Source organism: Schistocerca gregaria, unplaced genomic scaffold, assembly GCF_023897955.1.
Source record: "Schistocerca gregaria isolate iqSchGreg1 unplaced genomic scaffold, iqSchGreg1.2 ptg000180l, whole genome shotgun sequence".
Lineage (NCBI taxonomy): Eukaryota > Metazoa > Arthropoda > Insecta > Orthoptera > Acrididae > Schistocerca > Schistocerca gregaria.
The window spans coordinates 5969848-5994931 of NW_026061730.1; the positions used below are offsets into that span (position 1 = coordinate 5969848).

Consider the following 25084-nt stretch of genomic DNA (forward strand, 5'->3'; position numbering starts at 1 on the left):
ACAGTTTCACCTGTTATGTTACAGCATCTAGTCAGCCACTGGATCTTCCCCACTGATATCACAGTATTCGTCATTTGGATCTGGAGCTCTTGTCCTTATATCACAGTAATTAGCCATGTTTGACACAGTTTCACATGGTGACTGGGATTCACCCCCTATGGAACCGGTTTAGATGTCCATGTTCCTTGACATTGTTCCCAGCAGAGGACTGCAACTTCTAGTTTGATAATGTCCTGACTCACTCATACAGCTGGAAAAGTCACTGTGATCTGTATTTGCAAAACAGCAAATGGCGTTCCAATACTTCAGCATCTCTCAGTGATCTGGAAAAGTTTCTTTGGAGGAATTAAATGAAACTCAATGACAAGTTTTACACAAATTGCAGTTTAGGGTGACAGGCTGCACTATATTCTAAAGGTAGTCCTCCACAATATCAAACAGTTGTTACTATTTTTTGTCCAACTTGTGTGTATCATTCATGGATGCAAAGAAAAACAGTGTGGTGTCACAAATTCCTACATACACAACTGTTCACTGAATTATTTTGTCTGCGTTATGTTATGCATAAAAAAAAAATCTACAGTAAAAACCACAGATCCTGTGACTTACCAAATGAGAAGGCACTGGTAGACAGACACAATAAAAAACACACAAACACACACACAAATTTCAAGCTTTTACAACTGACAGTTGCTTCATCAGGAAAGAGGGAAAGACGAAATGATGTGGGTTTTAAGGGAGAGGGTACAGAGTCATTCTAATCCCGGTAGTGGAAAAACTTACCTTAGGGGGAAAAAGGGACAGGTATACACTTGCACACCCACCCACCCACCCACCCACCCACCCACACACACATATCCATCCGTGCATATACAGACACAAGTAGACATGTGTAAAGGCAAAGAGTTTCAAGGGTGAAGACAATGCTGGTGATGTTTCCCAATTCTGCCAGTATTATGCATCATGAATCCACCCCTGGAGGAGAGACAATTAACCAGGAATACTACAAATGTGTGCTTGACCATTTGTACGAGAAGGTGCAGAAGAAAAGGCCTGCATTGTGGAAAGCCAGGAGTTGGGTGCTACACCATGACAATGCTCCAGCTCATCGTGCCTTCTCCATCATTGAATTTTTGACCAAATTCAAAATTCCTATGCTTCCACAACTGCCAAATTACCATGATTTGGCTCCTGCGGACTTCTACCTGTTTTCTAAACTGAAATTTTCACTAAAATGGAAGGGATTTGACTCAATTGAAGACATCCAGGAAAATATGGAGAGCATCTTTAACAAACTTCAGGAAAGAAATTTCCAGGAATGTTTCCAAAAGTGGAAACATCATTGGAGTCGGTTTGTTCAGTCAAAAGGGGGGTTTGAAGGAGATGCTTCACAGTAGTAGGTAAGTACCACCATTGTACAATTATAGGCCTATTGTTAAAACTTTCCATTCACACCTGACATATTCATCATTTTTTACTATGCTACAGAGTAACAAAGTTCCAGTAGAGATTCAGCCTTACATCAACAGCTGTATATATTTCTAACACTGTAGGAAAGACTGCACTTAGCAGAACAGGACTGGTGATTTATTGAAAAATGAATTGAGCTAACATGGTTTCTTAATCTATAGTTATTTTAGAATAGTCCATTGAGAAAAAGTACAAACCTGTCAAGTACTTACTGTTAATAAAATAGCTTTCCATGTTCCTTCAGATTTACAATGCGTTTTGTGATTTTTGTGTCCTACTGAATCTTTCCTCTGTTATTTGAGAAATATGGTCAATAAGGATCGCAAAAAACTTGTTTACGTAAAGTATTGTATTTTGGGGAACTTTAATTTAATTTTATTTAATTTTTTAAGCTTTATCTTTGAAATACTACTTAAAACAAACATGAAGCGATATATACTATTATGTTACAAAAGTTTTTGTCCTGCACATAGCTGTTGTTATATTCATTTTCTTACTTTTCAGTGGGGAAGTTCTGCAATATGTTCATCAACAGAAGACAATAGGTGACAAAACTGTCAAAAAGAAAGATGCAAAGTTTATTCATACCTCATCAGAAAATCAGGCTGTAAATGATACATATGCAGCACTGCTAAAGGGAGAATCTATCCCAAAACATATAATATCGAAAGCAATGAATGTTGGCAGTGATGATAGTTCACCTGAATATATTGAATGATTTAATGAACATAGAGACCTGGGCAATAGTATTTTATGTGCTGTGCAGTGCTGGCTTGTATGATTAGTTTCTTATCTATGTGGGCCAAGGTATAAAATAATAATAATTATTAATTTTACTAATGCTTTTTTTCCATTTGTGGGGAATATAATGGTATTTTACATATGATACATATAACTTTTTAAGTAAAAATTAACTATGAAATACTCTCTTCTTACTGAACTGTAGGTGTCTTATTGATCCATGATTCCCATCCCAGAATGTTGACAGATTTGAAGTCCTAATTACTCCTTTGTTTTATTTATCCACTGTACCGTCTATTAACTTTATATCACAGATTATTTATTTATTTTACAGTGGCACTGAATGATGTGAATGAGAAAGGCAACCATTCAAAGGCAGGCTACAGTTCTATAAGATATAATAGGTCTCATTTGCTATTTTAATTTTTATTTGTCATTTCAATATGAACAGTAGTTTTCCTGTGTAGCCAAGTCAGAGAAACTCTGCCCCTCCCTCATTACTTATGCCACACAGCATTTCCTTCTTTTTTTTCTGTTCTAATCTTCTCCTTCCATATTCTCTTAATTACAGACAACTCCATGACTCAGAGAAACACCAAACTACCAAACTCCTCTCTGAGCAAGCATGTTGTGGTGAAGGTACATATGCATACATGCAAGTATGGAAACTGAGTGTAACTCCACAACCAGGTAAACAAAACCAGTCAATATCTTTCCTGTTTTATTCACAGAATATGAAATATGACTAACAAAGAAAGTTATCCAGATAGAGACAGAGACAGAGACAGAGAGAGAGAGAGAGACAGAGAGAGAGAGAGAGAGAGAGAGAGAGAGAGAGAGAGAGAGCAACCTCTCAGTAAAAATAAAAAGAAATTTCTGAGTTCTTGGAATTAATCATGCATCTAGAAAACTTAAATCATTAATTCAAATCTTTGATGACAAACTGCAGGTTACCACAAGGATTACAAGGACAAAAACATTAGACTTAAAATGCATATATATCCACTGGGTAATATTGCTTGCAAGAGTTAGGGAGGATAACAGAAAGGAGATGGCACAACTATTCACTAGTACTAAGGAAGTGAAGATTTCCAACAATGTGTTCTTAATTGAAACAGAATTAATAGACGAAAGTAACAAGCTATCACAACATATGGGAGGGAACAAAAATAAATGAGAACACAGGAAAATGGGGGCCTGTAGGGATAATAGAAGACTTTACAGTAAATATGTCAGAAAGTGGAATGAATTAGTCAATGTATTATAAATGGTCGGATGATAGAAAAACTAGATTTAAAACAAGTCCAAGAAGAAAACAGGCAGTCCATCACCTGCTGGTGTAAATGATAAATTCAGAGAACAGTTAGTTACAAAAAAGAGGGTGCATGTTAGTTTTCAATCAGTCACTGTGATTTGTAGTTACAGAATGTCAGAACTGTGTGTGGAATGCAAAATTTTATGAGACACACGTTCTAGTTTGCTGTTTGCCCCTCTGTAGAGAAACAGGCCTTCTGAAGGAGTACTGCAAAAACAGCAAGTGAGTTAAACTACATACTGTGTGTAAACAGAAAGAAACTGTGCAGATGACAGTGTAAAGACTGAAAGGTACATCGGATAATCTTGGAGGAGGAAATTCGAAGAACAAAACATGGACTCTAAACCACTGAGTAATCAGTTACCAAATTTCATATAGAACCAGAGAATAATGATAACTGGAATGGATACTGGATCAACAGTTGAAGATGAAACACCACATGGGAATGTAATTGTAAATCATAATCTCCTTGATCAGACAGATAGTACAACTACTCATTATCTTTGTAAGAATTGAAAAGTCCATAAAAAGGAAAATTAGTTGCAGAAAGGCCAAAAGACCAACCAATGTGAAGGGTAGAACAACAACCACTACAGCCACACAAACAGAAAATAAGGCTGAATGTAGAGATAAGGTTGATAACGAGGAGGACAGTAATAAGGAGGACAATAGAAAACAGATAGGAGCAGAATTTTGGATAGTGGCAAAGAGGAAAGGAAGCCCAGGAACTTACAGCACATCTGCCTCTAGACGAGGAAGCATTAAACTCTCAAACTCCTAATAGCTCAAAAGTGAATTGAAGACAGCTTGTGACAGCACATGGTAAATAACAGTAGATAATGTTATTAGAAGATCACTAGTGAACAGGAATTCCTAAGAAATTGTAAAAAGATGCAAACATGGCACAAAAAATGGAAGAAGTTTCTGAATGGATCTGAAGCCTGGGTGCAAATCTAATGTTATTAGCCAAGTTGGAGGAAATGCATTTCTTTAACATAACAGTAAGACAGTTGGTACAACATAATTGTTCACATTAAGGCCAATATTATATTAGCAAATTTCTTTGACAAAGAAAGTTGATCGAATATTTGTCATATATCTGTGACAAAAGTCTTTGATGTGGCACAAAAAGGGGTATTACACTGTCATCAAATATCGTGGGCATTAGCTGCTAGTGATTCTTGCATAAGACCTTTTAGTCTTGTCTTTGCTTCTGTGCGTTGTGTGTGTCAATTAAGATTCTTTTTGCTGATTGCAACATTTAGTCGTGTAGCATGCTCCCTATGATACACATATCTTCACCTACAGTTAACACATGTTCCACTACTTTTAGTGCAAAACTCTGTTCCTATTCAATTTCAGCTACAGATATCAATTTTGCATCATGAATGAATTGTATTGTGCTAATGTTCTTTCTTTGAAAAACAACAGTTCTCTAATTCCCTTATCAGTGAAAAAAACTAACATCTGTGGTGACAGTGAAATTGCCGTTGTCTTTCGGTTTTTCACTTCTTATATAAATCTGTCAGTGCAAACTGTTCTAATTAACTTTGAAGAGAGTAGATTTCCACATCCCTCTCTAAAAAAGAAAAAGAAAACTTTTATTTCATCCAAGATTATAAAACATCTTTCTATATTTGTAGTGCCACAAAAAGCCTCCAAGATTCAACCTCTATTACATCTTAAATGTGCTGCTCCATTCGATGTACATGATACTCAATTGTTTCATGTGGCACATTTTTGCATTCCAACCACCTGTAGTAAAGAGGACACAATGACACTGACCAATGTTCATTAAGTGAGTAATCGAATACCAAATATCTAATAGAAATCACTGTAATTGCCAATTGCAGTGATTTAGTAGCTTCTATTTTGTACACAATGAAGGGACCACACACCTTACTATGTGACATAAGTTTCCAGTTGATAGCTCCACCCAGTTTTCAGAGAATTCACCCTATGTAATAGTCAAACATTACAATAGTCGATTTAAAAATGGCAAAGAAGTAACTTTATCATAACATTTTACTACAAATTAGCACTTATAGCATTTTCTTGCAAATATTTCTTGTAATCCTCGTCTCTTACCAAAAATTACGTTCCTATATCAAGTGAGAAGCGCCTATAATGGCCAATAAATGAGTTAAGTGAGTGATCGGTTGCCAAATGGTGTAATAAAAATCGCTGGAATTGTAAATTGCAATGACTTAGATGCTTGTATTTTGAACACAACAAAGGGACCAGACACCTTAGTATGTGACAAATTTCCACACAATAGCTCCACCCAGTCCTCAGAGAATATGTGCTATGTACTGGTCGAACATTATGATAGTCCATATACAAATGACAATGGAGTAACTTTATCATATCATTTTCTTGCAAATGAAAACTTTTTGCATTTTGTCGTACATATTGCGGTTAATCCTCGTCTTCTGCCAAATAGTACACTCCAAAGTCAAGTGGGAAAGGCCTACAATGACCAATATGTGAGTTAAGTGAGTTATTGATTGCCAAAATGTGTAATAGAAATCACTGTAATTGCCGTGAAGCAAAATTCCAATCTATGAATAGTTTTCATCTTTAAATGCCGGTAGGTATCGCCACTCTTCGACTTGGTCAATTACCAACATCAGAAATCAATGAAAACAACTGGAAGACACCAAAGATTGTCATCAGACAGTTTATAAGATTTTGTGTTGACTTCTGTATTGCAGAATGTATGCTAGAGCATATTAATAGAAGAACCAAATACGAAATGGGTAGAGATAAATGTTCATATTTTATTTTATCATCAATATCAACATGTTTTCTAATTACATCATCAGTATCTTTATGCTTTAATATCTGTGCAAAATCTTTTGGTTTAAACCATGGATTGTTTTCTTTATCAATGATCATAAAAATGTGTTTATTTTTGTATTTAAGCTTGTTGTTGAACAGATCTACAATTGATTTCAATTAAGAGATATATTTTTTATTAGTTTCGCAAAAAATAAGTAGTACCTGAAATCTGTAGTTTCTATTTGTGATTAAATTACATTGTAAACGAAAAAAACTGTATGTATTATATTATATTTAATCCTATTTAAATGAAGATGTCTGTGTTATTGCTGTTTGTCAAAATATAGTAGCTGCACTGGGCTTAGAATTGCAAAAGAATAAGGCAGCTAAATATTTAACTGATTTTGGTTACTTAGATATTTCACCAAAAACTGAAACAACCCAAGTTAGTGATGAATTATTAAGAGAATCATTAATGTTATTTCAACTAACACACAATATTGAGGTTACAGGTGAATTAAGTGAAGAAACATTACATTTTATGAACAAACCTAGATGTGGTGTAAAAGATTCATTTGATAGTTATAGAACTAGTATGTATAAATGGAATAAAAAGAATATAAAATATAATTATGAAGGAGCAAATAAAAATGTATTAGAATTGACAAATGTGGCTTTTAGTTCTGGCAGAAACATATTGGTATTCAGTTTATTCATGGTGCCAATGATCCGGATGTTTTAATTACAGGTAAAAGGCGAATACATTTATAAGAATTTAATGGTCAATGTTGCCCAAACGAGTTAGATGGTGAAGGAAAAGTGTTAGGTCACCGTTTTTTCCATATAGGAATAATGATCCATTAGAAATACATATGGATAAAGATGAAAACTGGTACTTGGAAATTGATAAATATACACCGAAATATCAATCAAATCTATTTGAAGTTTTAGTACATGAAATTCGTCATTAGGTTTAGAACATTCAGATGTATTTGAATCAATAATGTATACTTACTATAATGGTTCACATTTAGAATTCTCTCAAGATGATTTTGATAATATTAAAAACTTATATGGAACAGAAACAAATACACCAACAACAAAAACAACCACAACAACAACAACAACAACAACAACAACAACAACTGCTACTACTACTACTATGTCGCCTATACCAATTAAACTTATTGAATCATTATGTGAAGTTAAAAAAAATGATCACCTACTATATGCAAATAGAATTTTGTATATTTTTAATAATAAGTGCGTTTCAATAATAGAGAATAAACCACAATTAGTTACTAATTGGTTAACATTTTTACCACTAAGTTTACAAAATGTAGATGGAATATATCAAAGACAAAGTGGCGAAATTTTAATATTTGCTGACTATAGGTTTTATATAGTAAATTTACACACTTTACAATTAATTTGGGGATATCCAAAATCAGTAACTACAACAGGATAACGTACAAAGTTTTTATTAAATAACATAGTAAACATTCAGGAAGAACATTTTTATTCTTTAACGAATATGTGGACTTTGATCAATGTACTTTTACATATAAATCATGGGGAACTATAACTAGAAAATTTCCAGGATTACCACCAAAAATGAATTCTCCACTTAGATACACAAATGGCTTGTTGTATTTTTCCAAAGATGATATTTTATATGAATACAACGAATTTACAAAAAAGTAGTTAGAGCTGGTAGACCAAATTTATCATTATTTGGTATTGATTCTCATAAAACATATGAATTAATTCCTAAAGTAATAAATATATTGAAAGATACAGTACAAAACTTAGAAAATTAAAATTTTTATAAATTTAATAAAAATTATTTCATATAAATGGGGAACTAAAACGAAATGCAAAATAAAGTAAAAGAAGTTTATGTACTAATTGAGGTATGTGAAAATGATATTGATTGTCCAATTTGTTTAAGTAATGAAAATAATAATCAATTTGTTAAAACAAGTAGCAATCATATTTTTCATAAAGAATGTATTGACCAATGGTTAAGGAAAAATATCTGCACTTGCTTTCTTACCAATAAGTACAAGCTCCTTTCATCCTTTATTTGATTGACAATTTCGAAACATCGACTATGAATCTGATGATGATTGTGATGATGATTATTGGTAATGATTATTTATATGAATAATTTGAAGTTAAAAAAATTACTTTTTTATAATTCTAATATCCAAGTGAAGAACATACGAAAATGAAAAATGAATAAACAATGAATAATGGAGAAGTTATAAGTGAAGAAAAAAGAATGTAAAATTTGTTGATAAATTAAAGATTTAAATTGTTTTTACATAAGTCCATCACATAAAGATAAACATAATATTAAATGTAAGAAATGTACCTTAGAATATATTAAGGATAACAAAGTTTTATCTTTGAATAATAATCCTTTGTGAATAACTATCTAGCCATCTATTTAATAATTATCATTTTATTAATAAAATTAGTTTTTAGGAATCTAATGAATTTTTTGTAATATATAGAAGAGATAACTAATTGTTTAAAAACTAATTGATTGCTAAATTAAGTAGTAAACTAAATAGTAAAATAATTTTTTAAAAACTAATTGCTTAGAAACTAAATAATAAACTGATTTTTAAGCTAATTCTTTAAAAACTAATTTATTGTTAAAGTGATTCTCTTATTTGTTAATTATTCATTAAATAATAATCCTTGTTCATCTATTAAATAATTATCATGTATGATGGGATACTTTCCACAAATTACTGAACATTATGTGTACCACCACCTAACTGTAAAATGGACAATTAATATGTTATATACCATACCAGTACAAATGTAGTCATAGATTTTCATGGTCCTTAGAACGTTTAGAGGGAGAAGGGCTCTTTCAACTTCACTTGCAACATACTCCATACAGTTTTTTGCTGAACTACTAAAATATATTACTTACGTTAAAACATAGGCATCATAAATATAAAAACACATATGAGTGGACATGATTTTTCCTCGTTTTCATACAAATCATACAACTAATTGGAAACGTCATAAGGACTACTCATATTACAAAACCAGTATAGACACGATCCTGTGGAAATCATCACATCATATGCTTTTCAGTTAGTCAAAGTCAAATAGGCAAACTACACATCCTCATTTACATTACCTTCTCTTACTAGCACATAAAACTGACTGTAAATGCTACAGTCACAGGTTCCAATCCTGCTTCAGGAATGGATGTGTGTGATGTCCTTAGGTTAGTTAGGCTTAAGTAGTTCTAAGTTCTATGGGACTGATGATGTCAGATGTTAAGTCCCTTAGTACTCAGAGCCATTTGAACCATTTGATTGTAAATTATCTCAAGATCTCTTATTGCTGAACAAGTCATGTGGTTGATTTTTGAAGTAGTTGTATATTTGCATTTCTTCAGGTATGTTGATACCTCTGCTGTAGGCAGTGGATGAAGAATTCTTATGACTCAATCTACGTCAGGTGGTGGTACTCCTCTCACTCTGGTTGTTGTGCTCTTTAAATTTGTCTCTGGAATGTGAGCCTTGTAACATCTGGTCAAGGTGTCCATGCTGTAACTCTTATGATTACCGGCAGTGTACATTGATCTAGTTTCAAAATGTATATGCTACTATCATACTCTTGGTGAGGGCACCAAGTGAAAGCTCTGCTTATACAGAAATCTGATCCACTGGCTTGCTCACCAGTTTTCCAGGAACGCCTGTTCAGCTACTGGTGAGACGTTGTGCAGCTGCTTTCACTTGGTGTGACACACTACTCACGGCTGTTGGTTCCCCTCGCATTTGAAGATATAGTAAGTGGACTTTTTCCTCCTCTTATAAACTGCCTTATATGTATAGGGGGTGAGAATGTGACACCCACTGAGTGGTCAGTTCTTGGAGTGTGTTTCAGCCGGCCGCGGTGGTCTCGCGGTTCTAGGCGCGCATTCCGGAACCGTGCAACTGCTACGGTCGCAGGTTCGAATCCTGCCTCGGGCATGGATGTGTGTGATGTCCTTAGGTTAGTTAGGTTTAAGTAGTTCTAAGTTCTAGGGGACTAATGACCACAGCAGTTGAGTCCCATAGTGCTCAGAGCCATTTGAACCATTTTTTTTTTGGAGTGTGTTTCCCAGGTTTTCTGGTTCACACACTAGTTATCTTTGGTTCTCCTGTCCTAATACTTACCATCTGGAAGAATTGTGAACCAACCTCTACTTCTGTGAGCGTTTTGGGGCTATGATACAGGGAGGCCAAGATCGGAATGGAAAATAGTCTGTATCTTTTTTCGTATTTGTTCTCCACTTCCTTAACAGATTGAGGTAACTTTGCATCAGATCCTTCTTTACAAGCTGAAGCCTATGAGCTTCATATTTAGTGGAGACTGGCCTAGAGTCTTTGCCTGGCATTTCATGTCACCAGCAGCATCTTCGCTTCTTCAGAAGCACTACTCCTAATGGAAGGAGGAAGGTAGGGGTCTGAGATTACATAGCCTGCTAATTGCAAAGTTTAGAAAATAGCAAATAAATAAAGTTTACACACTGATATGGTTGCTGTCATGGAGAATATCACAAGGATACTTTGCCAAAGGTCAACAGCAGGTGACACGAAAATCATACCATAAGTAGACGAGGTGATTTTATAGAAAGAGCATGAGCAGAAATGTTGTTGTTGTTGTTGTTGTTGTTGTTGTTGTGGTCTTCAGTCCTGAGACTGGTTTGATGCAGCTCTCCATGCTACTCTATCCTGTGCAAGCTTCTTCATCTCCCAGTACCTACTGCAACCTACATCCTTCTGAATCTGCTTAGTGTATTCATCTCTTGGTCTCCCTCTACGATTTTTACCCTCCACGCTGCCCTCCAATGCTAAATTGGTAATCCCTTGATGCCTCAGAACATGTCCTACCAACCGATCCCTTCTTCTGGTCAAGTTGTGCCACAAATTTCTCTTCTCCCCAATCCTATTCAATACTTCCTCATTAGTTATGTTATCTACCGATCTAATCTTCAGCATTCTTCTGTAGCACCACATTTCAAAGGCTTCTATTCTGTTCTTGTCCAACTATTTATTGTCCATGTTTCACTTCCATACATGGCTACACTCCATACAAATACTTTCAGAAATGACTTCCTGACACTTAAATCTATACTTGATGTTAACAAATTTCTCTTCTTCAGAAACGCTTTCCTTGCCATTGCCAGTCTACATTTTATATCCTCTCTACTTCAACCATCATCAGTTATTTTACTTCCTAAATAGCAAAACTCCTTTACTACTTTAAGTGTCTCATTTCCTAATCTAATTCCTTCAGCATCACCCGACTAAATTCGACTACATTCCATTATCCTCGTTTTGCTTTTGTTGATGTTCATCTTATATCCTCGTTTCAAGACACTGTCAATTCCATTCAACTGCTCTTCCAAGTCCTTTGCTGTCTCTGACAGAATTACAATGTCATCGGCGAATCTCCAAGTTCTTATTTCTTCTCTGTGGATTTTAATACCTACTCCGAATTTTTCTTTTGTTTCCTTTACTGCTTGCTCAATATACTGATTGAATAACATCGGGGAGAGGCTACAACCTTGTCTTACTCTCTTCCCGACCACTGCTTCCCTTTCATGTCCCTCAACTGTTATAACTGCCATCTGGTTTCTGTACAAATTGTAAATAGCCTTTCGCTCCCTGTATTTTACCCCTGCCACCTTTAGAATTTGAAAAAGAGTATTCCAGTCAACATTGTCAAAAGCTTTCTGTAAGTCTACAAATGCTAGAAACGTAGGTTTGCCTTTCCTTAATCTTTCTTCTAAGATAAGTCGTAGGGTTAGTATTGCCTCACATGTTCCAGTGTTTCTACGGAATCCAAACTGATCTTCCCCGAGGTCGGCTTCTACTAGTTTTTCCAATCGTCTGTAAATAATTCGTGTTAGTATTTTGCAGCTGTGGCTTAGTAAACTGATTGTTTGGTAATTTTCACATCTGTCAACACCTGCTTTCTTTGGGATTGGAATTATTATATTCTTCTTGAAGTCTGAGGGTATTTGGGTATTTCGCCTGTTTCAAACATCTTGCTCACCAGATGGTAGAGTTTTGTCAGGACTGGCTCTCCCAATGCCGTCAGTAGTTCCAATGGAATGTTGTCTACTCCGGGGGCCTTGTTTCGACTCAGGTCTTTCAATGCTCTGCCATACTCTTCACGCAGTATCGAATCTCCCATTTCATCTTCATCTACCTCTTCTTCCATTTCCATAATATTGGCCTCAAGAACATTGCCCTTGTATAGACCCTCTATATACTCCTTCCACCTTTTTGCTTTCCCTTCTTTGCTTAGAACTGGGTTTCCATCTGATGTTCAAACAAGTGGTTCTCTTATCTCCAAAGGTCTCTTTAATTTTCCTGTAAGCAGTATCTATCTTACCCCTAGTGAGATAAGCCTCTACATCCTTACATTTGTCATCTAGCCATCCCTGCTTAGCCATTTTGCACTTCCTGTCGATCTCATTTTTGAGACGTTTGTATTCCTTTTTGCCTGCTTCATTTATTGCATTTTTGTATTTTCAACTTTCATCAATTAAATTCAATATTTCTCCTGTTACGCAAGAATTTCTACTAGCCATCATCTTTTTACCTACTTGATACTCTGCTGCCTTCACTACTTCATCCCTTAAAGCTACATAATCTTCTTCTACTGTATTTCTTTCCCCCATTCCTGACAATTGTTCCCATATGCTCTCCCTGAAACTCTGTACAACCTCTGGTTCTTTCAGTTTATCCAGGTCCCATCTCCTTAAATTCCCACATTTTTGTAGTTTCTTCAGTTTTAACCTGCAGGTCATAACCAATAGATTGTGGTCAGAGTCCCCATCTGTCCCTGGAAATGTCTTACAATTTAAAACCTGGTTCCTAAATCTCTGTTTTACCATTATATAATCTATCTGATACCTTTTACTATCTCCAGGGTTGTTCCATGTATACAACCTTCTTCCATGATTCTTAAACCAAGTGTTAGCTATGATTAAGTTGTGTTCTGTGCAAAATTCTACCAGACGGATTCCTCTTTCATTTCTTAGCCCCAATCCATATCCACCTACTACGTTGCCTTCTCTCCCTTTTCCTACTGACGAATTCCAGTCACCCATGACTATTAAATTTTCGTCTCCCTTCACTATCTGAATAATTTATTTTGTTTCATCATACATTTCTTCAATTTTTTCGTCATCTGCAGTGCTAGTTGGTATATAAACTTGTACTACTGTAGTAGGTGTCGGCTTCGTATCTATCTTGGCCATAATAATGCGTTCACTATGTTGTTTGTAGTAGCTTACCCGCATTCCTATTTTCCTATTAATTATTAAACCGACTCCTGCATTACCCCTATTTGATTTTGTGTTTATAACCCTGTAGTCACCTGACCAGAAGTCTTGTTCCTCCTGCCACCGAACTTCACTAATTCCCATTATATCTAACTTTAACCTATCCATTTCCCTTTTTAAATTTTCTAACCTAACTGCCCGATTAAGAGATCTGACATTCCACGCTCCGATCCGTAGAACGCCAGTTTTCTTTCTCCTGATAACGACATCCTCTTGAATAGTCCTCGCCTGGAGATCCGAATGGGGGACTATTTTACCTCCGGAATATTTTACCCAAGAGGACACCATCATCATTTAATCATACAGTAAAGCTGCATGCCCTCGGGAAAAATTACGGCCGTAGTTTCCCCTTGCTTTCAGCCGTTCGGAGTACCAGCACAGCAAAGCCGTTTTGGTTATTGTTACAAGACCAGATCAGTCAATCATCCAGACTGTTGCCCTTGCAACTACTGAAAAGGCTGCTGCCCCTCTTCAGGAACCACACGTTTGTCTGGCCTCTCAACAGATACCCCTCCATTGTGGTTGCACCTACGGTACGGCTATCTGTATCGCTGAGGCACGCAAGCCTCCCCACCAACGGCAAGGTCCATGGTTCATGGGGGGGGGGGGGGGGGATGAGCAGAAATAGCAAGAACATTAGTTTATTAGTCTACAAACGCTGGAACATAGCTATATCTTTCTCATCCACAGTGATACAACTCATAATTCAAAGAGCATTTATTTCACAGAAGCCAAAATTCGATTATGTTGGTTCAGTACTAGTCTGTAAGTACCCTAGGGTTAGCTATAGTTTATTGCACAGTAACAATTGGGATTCTTAAGAAATGAGAAAGTTGACATCTGTTCCTATAAAATTACTTGTGCTCAACATCGAGGATCGTCGAATTCACGCCTCCTAATTAACCTGTATACATACCACATAATTTATACGTTTCATATGACTGTGCAAACTCTTCTCACCCTAACATTCATTTTTCCATTTCCCGTGACTCCATGACCGGACGATAATGCAGCTGACACTTGTGACTCGACACCAGTGGTGGTCCCATGTGCTCACCACTGCCAGCACTGCCCGTGTGACACAACAATGCCCCAGTCGCCACAGCCACAGAGGACGGGCAACAATGACAAAAACCTGCATTTGAGGTCCACCAGTTAGCGCGTGTTACGCCAGCGAGTGGCTTTGTTAAAGGAACTGTGCCATTACAGTCACAAGAAGAATATTTAATGAATATGTCAAGGCCAATGAAAATCTGTGCCAGACTAACCTGAAACCGGATGCTGCTTTTTGAGAGCATTTATCTTAGTTGTTAGTCTTTCTGCACGTGTCTCGTGGCCTAACTCAAATCTTTATCTAGTGTGAAGTCTCTGTCTATGATTTATGAACACTACCACCAGTGATTTTTCCCACTAACAAGAATAAAAGCTATGTGGTCTTAACACATAGAATGTCCACGGACCATTATGACCGTTTGATTCTGACAGCAGTATACAAGGAAAGCAAAATGACGTAGTATGATCTGTGTCTTAGTCTAACTTTTTGTGTCACATGTAGCAATGTACCAATCCCTAAAGTCTTGTGTGATGCTCATCATGGGTACTTTGAGAAGAGAATTAGGGACTCATGTTTTAGTGAATTACTAATACTGTGGGTAGATTGAATCTTTTCTCTATAAATATTACGGGTGTTTGCTGGATAGTAACGTCAAAGACTGATACTTGTGGGTCTCGTATTTAAGACTAGTTTCTGCTGACATCGTTTTATGTCCTGACATTGCATCTTGTTTTCGTTACCATCACCCATGCATTCAATTTCTGCAAAGGCTATTTACCCTATACATATCCAATATTGTGTAGATTTAGTACATCATAACTTACGAGTACAGCATTGTATGGTAGTGAAACATGGACTGTGGGAAACCCGGAACAGAAGAGAATCGAAGCATTTGCGATGTGGTGCTATAGACGAATGTTGAAAATTAGATGGACTGATAAGGTAAGGAATGAGGAGGTTCTACGCAGAATCGGAGAGGAAAGGAATATGTGGAAAACACTGATAAGGAGAAGGGACAGGATGATAGGACATCTGCTAAGACATGAGGGAATGACGTCCATGGTACTAGAGGGAACTGTAGAGGGCAAAAACTGTAGAGGAAGACAGAGATTGGAATACGCCAAACCAATAATTGAGGACGTAGGTTGCAAGTGCTACTCTGAGATGAAGAGGTTAGCACATGAAAGGAATTCGTGGCGGGCCACATCAAACCAGTCAGTAAATTGATGACCAAAAAAAAAAAAAAAAGCTTGCGAGTATGTTTAAAGGGCGACTTCTTCATTATCTTTGTGGTGCAGCTTACGCTTCGTTGCTCATACACTGCACCTGCTTAGGAAAGATGTAACTATGAAAAGTCGTTCCATAAAACCAATGTTTTACAGATAGTTTCGATTTAAAAACACACTTTGCTTTCTAAATGAAACTTAAGTTTTCAGGTAGCTGTAGCAGTCTTGAGGTACGCGTATTCCAGATACTTCCACTCGTAGTTATTCACTAAAGCCGTGCAGAGAGGTATGGTAGGGCGTGTTGTGGCCCAGATAAGGATGCAAACTACGATTTTCACCCTACAATAAGGTAAAAAAATCTTATGAATATAAATCAAGGTAGAGTATACAGCTGAATGTCTTACAGCCCCACCCCCCTTTTCCTGCATCTCAGAAAAGTGACTCAGTATGGCCACTCTGGTATCGACTTACCCCATGATGTCGCAACACTTCTCACTCAATTTTGGACAATGCTCTTCTCCTCAACACGACGTCGAACTCCTAATAACTGTGCACAGAAGAAGACGAAAGAGACGCACTTGATAAGTATGTAATGAAGGAGAAATGAAAAACCCTATAATAAATGTACTTAAATCTGTTGTGTTTGTTACTGGAATACACTTCCAGAAACTCAACATCAACTGGCACGTTTGTCATTAAGGGCATATCCAGCATGAGCACTAGTGGAGGTGTATGACGTCGTCATAGGAATGTGCTGAGAGAAGACTGACAAACTCAAACGACAGCACAACTGCAGATGCACCAGCAGCTGGTGGTTGTATCAGAACACTGATATTCTCATAGAGCACATCTACAAACAAGAGCATCTCAAAAATAACGAAAAACAATTTAACACTGTAGAATACTCATGTATCTGCCTCTGAAAGATCGAAATCGTTCCCTAGGGATCATCATCATCGTCATCATCATTATCAGCTGCTGGTTTCAGCTCCCACAGCGAGTCATGGCTGATTGCGTCTGGAATAGAAGAAGTAGCAGCCATAATAATCACCTATAAACAAAAACACCATAGAAAACATGTACATTTACTTTCATCCTCTGCCAAGCGGATCATGGTGAATGACGTCACACCATCGTCGGTAAATAGTGACAACAGTGTGGCGTCATCATTGTTATCCAATGTGCGTGTGCGCTTTCCGCAGTCACCATAATCGGCACGGTTACCGCAAGAGCGCTTCACTCCGACCCCAGTGCTGACTGGCAGTCGGAGACAGAGAAAGACTCGTGTGGCCCTCCGCAGAGCTGTTTACAGACCCCTTCAGCCACATAGCGTGCGCTGATGAAGAGTTCAAGTCGCAGTTCATCACGCCTCTTCTCTCACCACTAACATTACTTACACATAGCGCATTGCGACAGGTTCCAACGTGTTGGTACACATTTGAACATGCTTCTCTCAAGTTGCTACTACTCTTATTACTTACCAAGCGTGGACGGAAAGCAGCACAAACGGGTTTATTTCTCGGAGGAAGAAGAATTTCTCATATTAAACGAGTATGATTAAGCTATGACAGAGATCCTCGAAATTGAATATGCTGGCTACAAGCAGCTGCTGATCGGCTACGTTTTGAGTGACACATTGCAGGCACTGGGAAATCATCTCGACAATTCTCGAAAAAGAGTATAGATGACACGCGGTAAATAAACAAAGCTGACAAAAGAACTGCAAAAAATGAGGTCGGAAGTATCTAAATACACTACTGGCCATTAAAATTGCTACACCAAGAAGAAATGCAGATGATAAATGGGTATTCATTGGACGAATATATTATACTAGAGCTGACATGTGATTACATTTTCACGCAATTTGGGTGCATAGATTCTGAGAATAAGTATCCAGAACAACCATTCTGGCTGTAATAACGGTCTTGATACGCCTGAGCATTGAGTCGAACAGAGCTTGGATGGCGTGTACAGGTACAGCCGCCCATGCAGCTTCAACATAATACCACAGTTCATCAAGAGAAGTGACTGGCGTATTGTGACGAGCGAGTTGCTTGGCCATCATTGACCAGACGTTTTCAATTTGTGAGAGATCTGGAGAATGTGCTGGCCAGGGCAGCAGTCGAACATTTTCTGTATCCAGAAAGGCCCATACAGGACCTTCAACATGCGGTCGTGCATTATCCTGCTGACATGTAGGGTTTCGCAGGGATCGAATGAAGGGTAGAGCCACGGGTCGTAAAACATCTGAAATGTAAGGTCCACTGTTCAAAGTGCCGTCAATGCGAAAAAGAGGTGACCGAGACATGTAACCAATGGCACCCCATACCATCACGCCGTGTGATACACCAGTATAGCGATGACGAATACACGCTTCCAATGCGCGATCACCACGATGCCGCCAAACACGGATGCGACCATGATGATGCGGTAAACAGAACCTGAATTCATCCGTCCACCCAGGTCGTCGTTGAGTACACCATCTCAGGCACTCCTGTCTTTGATGCAGCGTCAAGGGTAACCGCAGCCATGGTCTCCGAGACGATAGTCCATGCTGCTGAAAATGTCGTCGAACTGTTCGTCCAGATGGTTGTTGTCTTGCAAACGCCCCCATCTGTTGACTTAGGGATCGAGACGTGGTTGCACGATACGTTACAGCCATGTGGATAAGATGCCTGTCATCTCGACTTCTAGTGATACGAGGCCGTTGGGATCCAGCAAGGCGTTTCGTATTACCCTCCTGAACCCACCGATTCCATATTCTCCTAACAGTCATTGGATCTCGACCATCGCGAGCAGCAATGTCGCCATACGATAAACGGCAATCGCGATAGGCTACAATCCGACCTTTATCAAAGTCGGAAAGGTGATGGTACGCATTTCTCCTCCTTACACGAGGCATCACAACAACGTTTCACCAGGCAACGCCGGTCAACTGCTGTTTGTGTATCAGAAATCGGTTGGAAATTTTCCTCATGTCAGCACGATGTAGGTGTCGCCACCGGTGCCAATCTTATGTGAATGCTCTGAAAAGCTAGTCATTTACATATCACAGCATCTTCTTCCTGTTGGTTAAATTTCGCGTCTGTAGCACGTCGTCTTCGTGGTGTAACAATTTTATTAAAAATACATCTATTTATTGTGCAGCCATGGTAATAGTATTTGCACATATCTGCAACACAAGTAAACCCGTTTTTCTCCCCACCACAGTACACTTCCACGAGATGTCGGATTGACAGACAGTTGAATGATTCCAGATTCAGAATGACAGTGTTCTTGAAAATTTCCCACATTCACACCACCTTCTCACAACCTTTGATGTGCACAACGCTCTCTCTCTGTGATCACAGTTTCAGAGTGATGTCAGCATATCCTCATAGGTCATTCCTGTTGCATCGCAGCTTTTGCGATAATGGAATCGAGTCAACCACGTTAGTGTCTTCCAAGACGTGCCATATTTCATTGTTCTGAACAGCTGTGGCGAAGTAACGACTGTGTAGAAACTTTTCAAAACACAAACTGAGTCGGTATGTGTGAGAAAAGCTACATCTTTAAACATCGCTAAACATGAAGCGGCCACATTCGTCGCGGAGGCCTTGCACGTGAGCGATCAATGTTGTATCAGGAGGCAGGCAGCTTGGGCCTTGGAAAGCAGGTCTTCAGTTATGAAAAGTCATTCCGTAAAACGTTTTACAGATAGTTTCGATTAAAAAACACACTTCTCTTTCTAAATGAAACATAAGTTTTCAGATAGGAGTCTTGATGTACGCGTATCTAGGGTGTTTCATACACCAACATATTGACATAACCCCAGAGAATGAAGTCCAGGGTTGTAAGATCGAGCGATCACGCTGGCCATCGGACGGGACCTACGCTTTCCAGTTGAATAATGAGGGCGGATGTTGTTCAGGTGCTTGCAAACATTAACATCAAAATAGGCTGGTGTACCGACGTGGTGAAACCACACAATTCTGTGGACAAGAAACGGTACATTCTGCAAGCAGTGTGGTAGCATATCTCACAGGAACACCAGGTTACGTGGACAAATCAGATGGAGAGGTAGTAAATTAGGTCCTACTGAGTGATCCTGGATAATGCCCTAAAATATCTTGACAGATAATCTTTGTTGTTGGCCAACGATATGTGTGGCGTGGGGATTGTCCTCATTCCAGATCTGGTTGTTTGGCTGTTGAAAACACCATCGCGGATGAATGAGGCCTCATCCGCAAACAATACAAATTGTATGAAGTTTGACCGTACAACGCTGTGGACGAAAATACACTCCTGGAAATGGAAAAAAAGAACACTTTGACACCGGTGTGTCAGACCCACCATACTTGTTCCGGACACTGCGAGAGGGCTGTACAAGCAATGATCACACGCACGGCACAGCGGACACACCAGGAACCGCGGTGTTGGCCGTCGAATGGCGCTAGCTGCGCAGCATTTGTGCACCGCCGCCGTCAGTGTCAGCCAGTTTGCCGTGGCATACGGAGCTACATCGCAGTCTTTAACACTGGTAGCATGCCGCGACAGCGTGGACGTGAACCGTATATGCAGTTGATGGACTTTGAGCGAGGGCATATAGTGGGCATGCGGGAGGCCAGGTGGACGTACCGCCGAATTGCTCAACACGTGGGGCGTGAGGTCTCCACAGTACATCGATGTTGTCGCCAGTGGTCGGCGGAAGATGCACGTGCCCGTCGACCTGGGACCGGACCGCAGCGACGCACGGATGCACGCCAAGACCGTAGGATCCTACGCAGTGCCGTAGGGGACAGCACCACCACTTCCCAGCAAATTAGGGACACTGTTGCTCCTGGGGTATCGGCGAGGACCTTTCGCAACCGTCTCCATGAAGCTGGGCTACGGTCCCGCACACCGTTAGGCCGTCTTCCGCTCACGCCCCAACATCGTGCAGCCCGGCACCAGTGGTGTCGCGACAGGCGTGAATGGAGGGACGAATGGAGACGTGTCGTCTTCAGCGATGAGAGTCGCTTCTGCCTTGGTGCCAATGATGGTCGTATGCGTGTTTGGCGCCGTGCAGGTGAGCGCCACAATGAGGACTGCATACGACCGAGGCACACAGGGCCAACACCTGGCATCATGGTGTGGAGAGCGATCTCCTACACTGGCCGTACACCTCTGGTGGTCGTCGAGGAGACACTGAATAGTGCACGGTACATCCAAACCATCATCGAACCCATCGTTCTACCACTCCTATACCGGCAAGGGAACTTGCTGTTCCAACAGGACAACGCACTTCCGCATGTATCCCGTGCCACCCAACGTGCTCTAGAAGGTGTAAGTCAACTACCCTGGCCAGCAAGATTTCCGGATCTGTCCCCCATTGAGCATGTTGGGACTGGATGAAGCGTCGTCTCACGCGGTCTGCACGTCCAGCACGAACGCTGGTCCAACTGAGGCGCCAGGTGGAAATGGCATGGCAAGCCGTTCCACAGGACTACATCCAGCATCTCTACGATCGTCTCCATGGGAGAATAGCAGCCTGCATTGCTGCGAAAGGTGGATATATACTGTACTAGTGCCGACATTGTGCATGCTCTGTTGCCTGTGTCTATGTGCCTGTGGTTCTGTCAGTGTGATCATGTGATGTATCTGACCCCAGGAATGTGTCAATAAAGTTTCCCCTTCCTGGGACAATGAATTCACGGTGTTCTTATTTCAATTTCCAGGAGTGTAGATTGACACAAGCAGATGTAGAATTCAAACTCCTTTTGTCCCAGTGCTTGCATATTCCACCTTTGCTTATTCACTGTGCACTGAACACAGCAACACACATAACCATGAACACGTCACAAACTATCTGATGCAATGGACCACTGACAGCAGGGATAGCGGTGTGCTTCCGGCACAGGTTAATGCGCCAGTGAGATGCTTGAGTGCTATGAGCCTAATTGTGTTCAGCAGGTCTGTTTGGTGGTCAGGGGTGTACACTGTTTATCAACTGCTACTGTTCAACTGCACAACGGACACCCGAGATCTTTGCAAGAGTACAAGGAACTGCTGGCATCATTGCTACACATGCATTGAGTCCGACAGTCGTTTGCTTGGAACAGTTACTATGAGCTCCATTGTTGTTAGGAGTTTACTGCTCTGTATGTCCTTAACACAATAAATTTGCATTTTCGAGCATTGGTTCCCTAGCTCAATATAATCTGTTGTGGAACCCCTGTCACCTGTTTCAGTACGTCCCAAAACGATTGGGACACCATGTACAGAGAACACGAGCAGTTCAGTCACACTTCCTTCGACCACTACTGATGGCACCCTTGTCTGCGATAAACACTCGCTTTCCAGGACAATATACTGGGTGATGCTAAGGTAGATAAAAAAAAAAAAAAAGGAAAACAGAATGGGCAAGTGCGAGAGGGACTCACGCACTAAGGGTTCTGTACAAATCCCCCATCCTGGGAATCGAGAATACCAACAAGTTTTTACTGTTATCGAGAATCTGTATCGATACTGGGGATATATTGGTCCCAGGAATATCAAGTTCGGTTCAGAAGATCCACATTAGCTCCTCAGCCTACAAAAACAAACAATAATAAGCGAGCAGGCGACATCAGTTTATGTATGTAGGGAGAGAAAATTTAATAAGACATTCCTGTTTACCCACTAGAAAATGACTACAACACACATTTTATGTTTGCGTGCTGTAATGTTCGTATGTTATTCTTTTATCAGATGATGAATGCAATGTATCTCCAAATAGGAAAAGACATTTTTATGTGGTATAATTACAACTTAACAAGTTTCAGATTTTTTTTCATTTTTTCTTTTACTTGTAGCAGGAAACTTAGTTGTTGCCGAATCTCAAGATTCTAAGTCAATGGACTGTGCGGCTGGTCACAGCGGTGGTTCGAGTCCTCCCTCAGGCATTGGTGTGTGTATTTGTCCTTAGGATAATTTAGGTTACATAGTGTGTAAGCTTAGGGACTGATGACCTTAGCAGTTAAGTCCCATAAGATTTCACACACATTTGAACATTTTCCTAAGTCAACGAGGAGCACCCTATAGGTCTCGATGAGTGAGTTTTCGAGTATTAAAATATGTAACATAACTGGCCATATATTTTGATTGCATTGACTTAGAAGCTTACAATTTGTACAACGCCAAGGGAGCATAGACCTTAATATGTGACATAAATTTGAATTTCGTACCCGAAACTGGTCCAGGAAAAATGATCTTGACACTCCAACTGGCAAATAGACAGACTGATAAGAACATGAAAAAGAAATACAAAATTTTGGGTGAAACTGACATTTCATGTGTGCACCATTAATTCAGACAATTTTTCTGATATGGAGCGGCTGATTCCTATCACTGCGTTTGTAAAAGGTCGCAACATGTGTTCAGGTTTCTCGCAGCGTTGGTAACGAGTAAGATTTTTACTAATTTGTCAACAATCTGACCATTCTATTTCCGAAAAGCGTTCTAATGTTTGAGTTGAATCTCATCAGAGTCCCAGCCACGCCATGTGGCTCTACATGTGGGAACTCGACGCTGCTGGCAGCCTCAGAACGTTTCAGTCAGACTTGCCGTCACAAGAGTATGCTTTCATACATTCAGACGTTTGTAATGTCAACTACTAAGAAATATCTCCAGCTCTCTTAGTTTCACAAATTTGTGTATTTAATAAAACACTACTAGGTATCTGCTGTGCATTAATGTTTTAGTACCTGTACAAAATTAAATGTACTACACTCTTGCACTGGCAGTAATTTCAGTGTTATGTACTAGTGGTACATGAAACTGTAAATTAAGACTCGTGAATGTCATGCAAGTAATTTGAGCTATTTTCTGTGTGTCTCAGGGTAACCACAGGAGTGATCAGCAACTCCACAGTTGGATCAAGGACGTGGAACGTGTGAAAGACATGCTGCACACGAAATTAACCGGATTGGTATACGACGAGCAAACCGTCAGCAAACAGGTAGCGCACTACGAGATGGAAGAAGACAAGGACAGGCCGGGACGCTTGATATTCATGTATGAACCAGTGTACACTCAAATCTTTGTTGTACTCACTAAGATTTATTAGAGTATATTTCACTTTTATCCATGTAAGTATTCATTACTGATATAGAAAATAGTGGGATCATTTAATTCAGAATGGAAGGAGATGGTGACGGAAACTCGTCATTTACAGTTTTTTGATTGTTTATCCTTCCATTTTTTATTCGTATTTTGTCTAAAAATGTGCCAAGTATTAAGCAGCAGACGAGCGGAGAAAACCAACACAATGAACGAGGTTACTGATTTGACTAGAGAAAGTATTGACGGTTGCAAATGCATCCAAAGTTTTCATAATTTGTGGAAATAGTGATGTGGAACCTGACACGAAAACTGAGGGTGTCCCCACATTATGTGGGACGAAAAATAAGTCATCTCCAGGACAAATTACACTAGTAGCGGCTCTAGCCCATATATTGGCATCCAGTCGGCAAGGCTACAATTCATGTTCATCTCAATATACGAAGGAAAAATCTGAGGAATGATGAGGGAAGACGGGAAAACGCCAGAAGAGGGGAGAAAGCGCATATATTTTGTCCTGTGGCCGGTGTCTTTAAATCAGTTCGTAGCACAGAGAGTAAATACTGGAAGTTGAGAGCGAGAGGGAAGAGGAGTTGTCTCTCGAGTGGTTGACATGTGGGGCTGTGGAAGGGAGTGGTGTAGGAAATATGCTGGCAGTATGGAGGGTGACAAGATGGATCCCTATGTGGGAATGGGTGAGCTCCCAGTAGATCTTGTGATGGTGTTCTCCGATTCCTTTAGGTGGTTTATTGTGGCGTAGTTATGGAGGTGGAAAACGCGGAATAGGATGGACAATTAGAATCTGTCGTGATTACTATCAATTGTCGAGTGTCCATTGTGCAGTCGAACAGTGGCACCTGATAATCAGTGTACACTCCTGACCACCAAACAGACCTATTGTACATAATTACCGTTACACCCGAAGAGGTTGGTACTAGAATTACTTTGGAGAATTATGTGTCTTTGAAGTGGACTAGGTATTTTGAAATGAAGATGATCAACTGACATCCCCAGGGGAGCCGGAGGTGGTCAAATCCAAAAAAAAATTACGATTTTTTTTTGCTACC

The 25084-nt window shown here is 39.4% G+C and overlaps 1 protein-coding gene across 1 annotated transcript in view; it reads left to right on the forward strand.

Annotated features, from left to right (window-relative positions):
- Positions 1–2800: 2800 nt before the first annotated feature.
- LOC126302898 (uncharacterized) overlaps positions 2801–25084 on the forward strand; it is a 40261-nt gene continuing 17977 nt past the window's right edge. The window contains exons 1-2 of the mRNA XM_049991753.1: positions 2801–2901; positions 23797–23972. Of these exons, the coding sequence (XP_049847710.1) occupies positions 23860–23972 (113 nt within the window). The 5' untranslated portion in view covers positions 2801–2901; positions 23797–23859. The remainder of the gene's footprint in view (positions 2902–23796; positions 23973–25084) is intronic.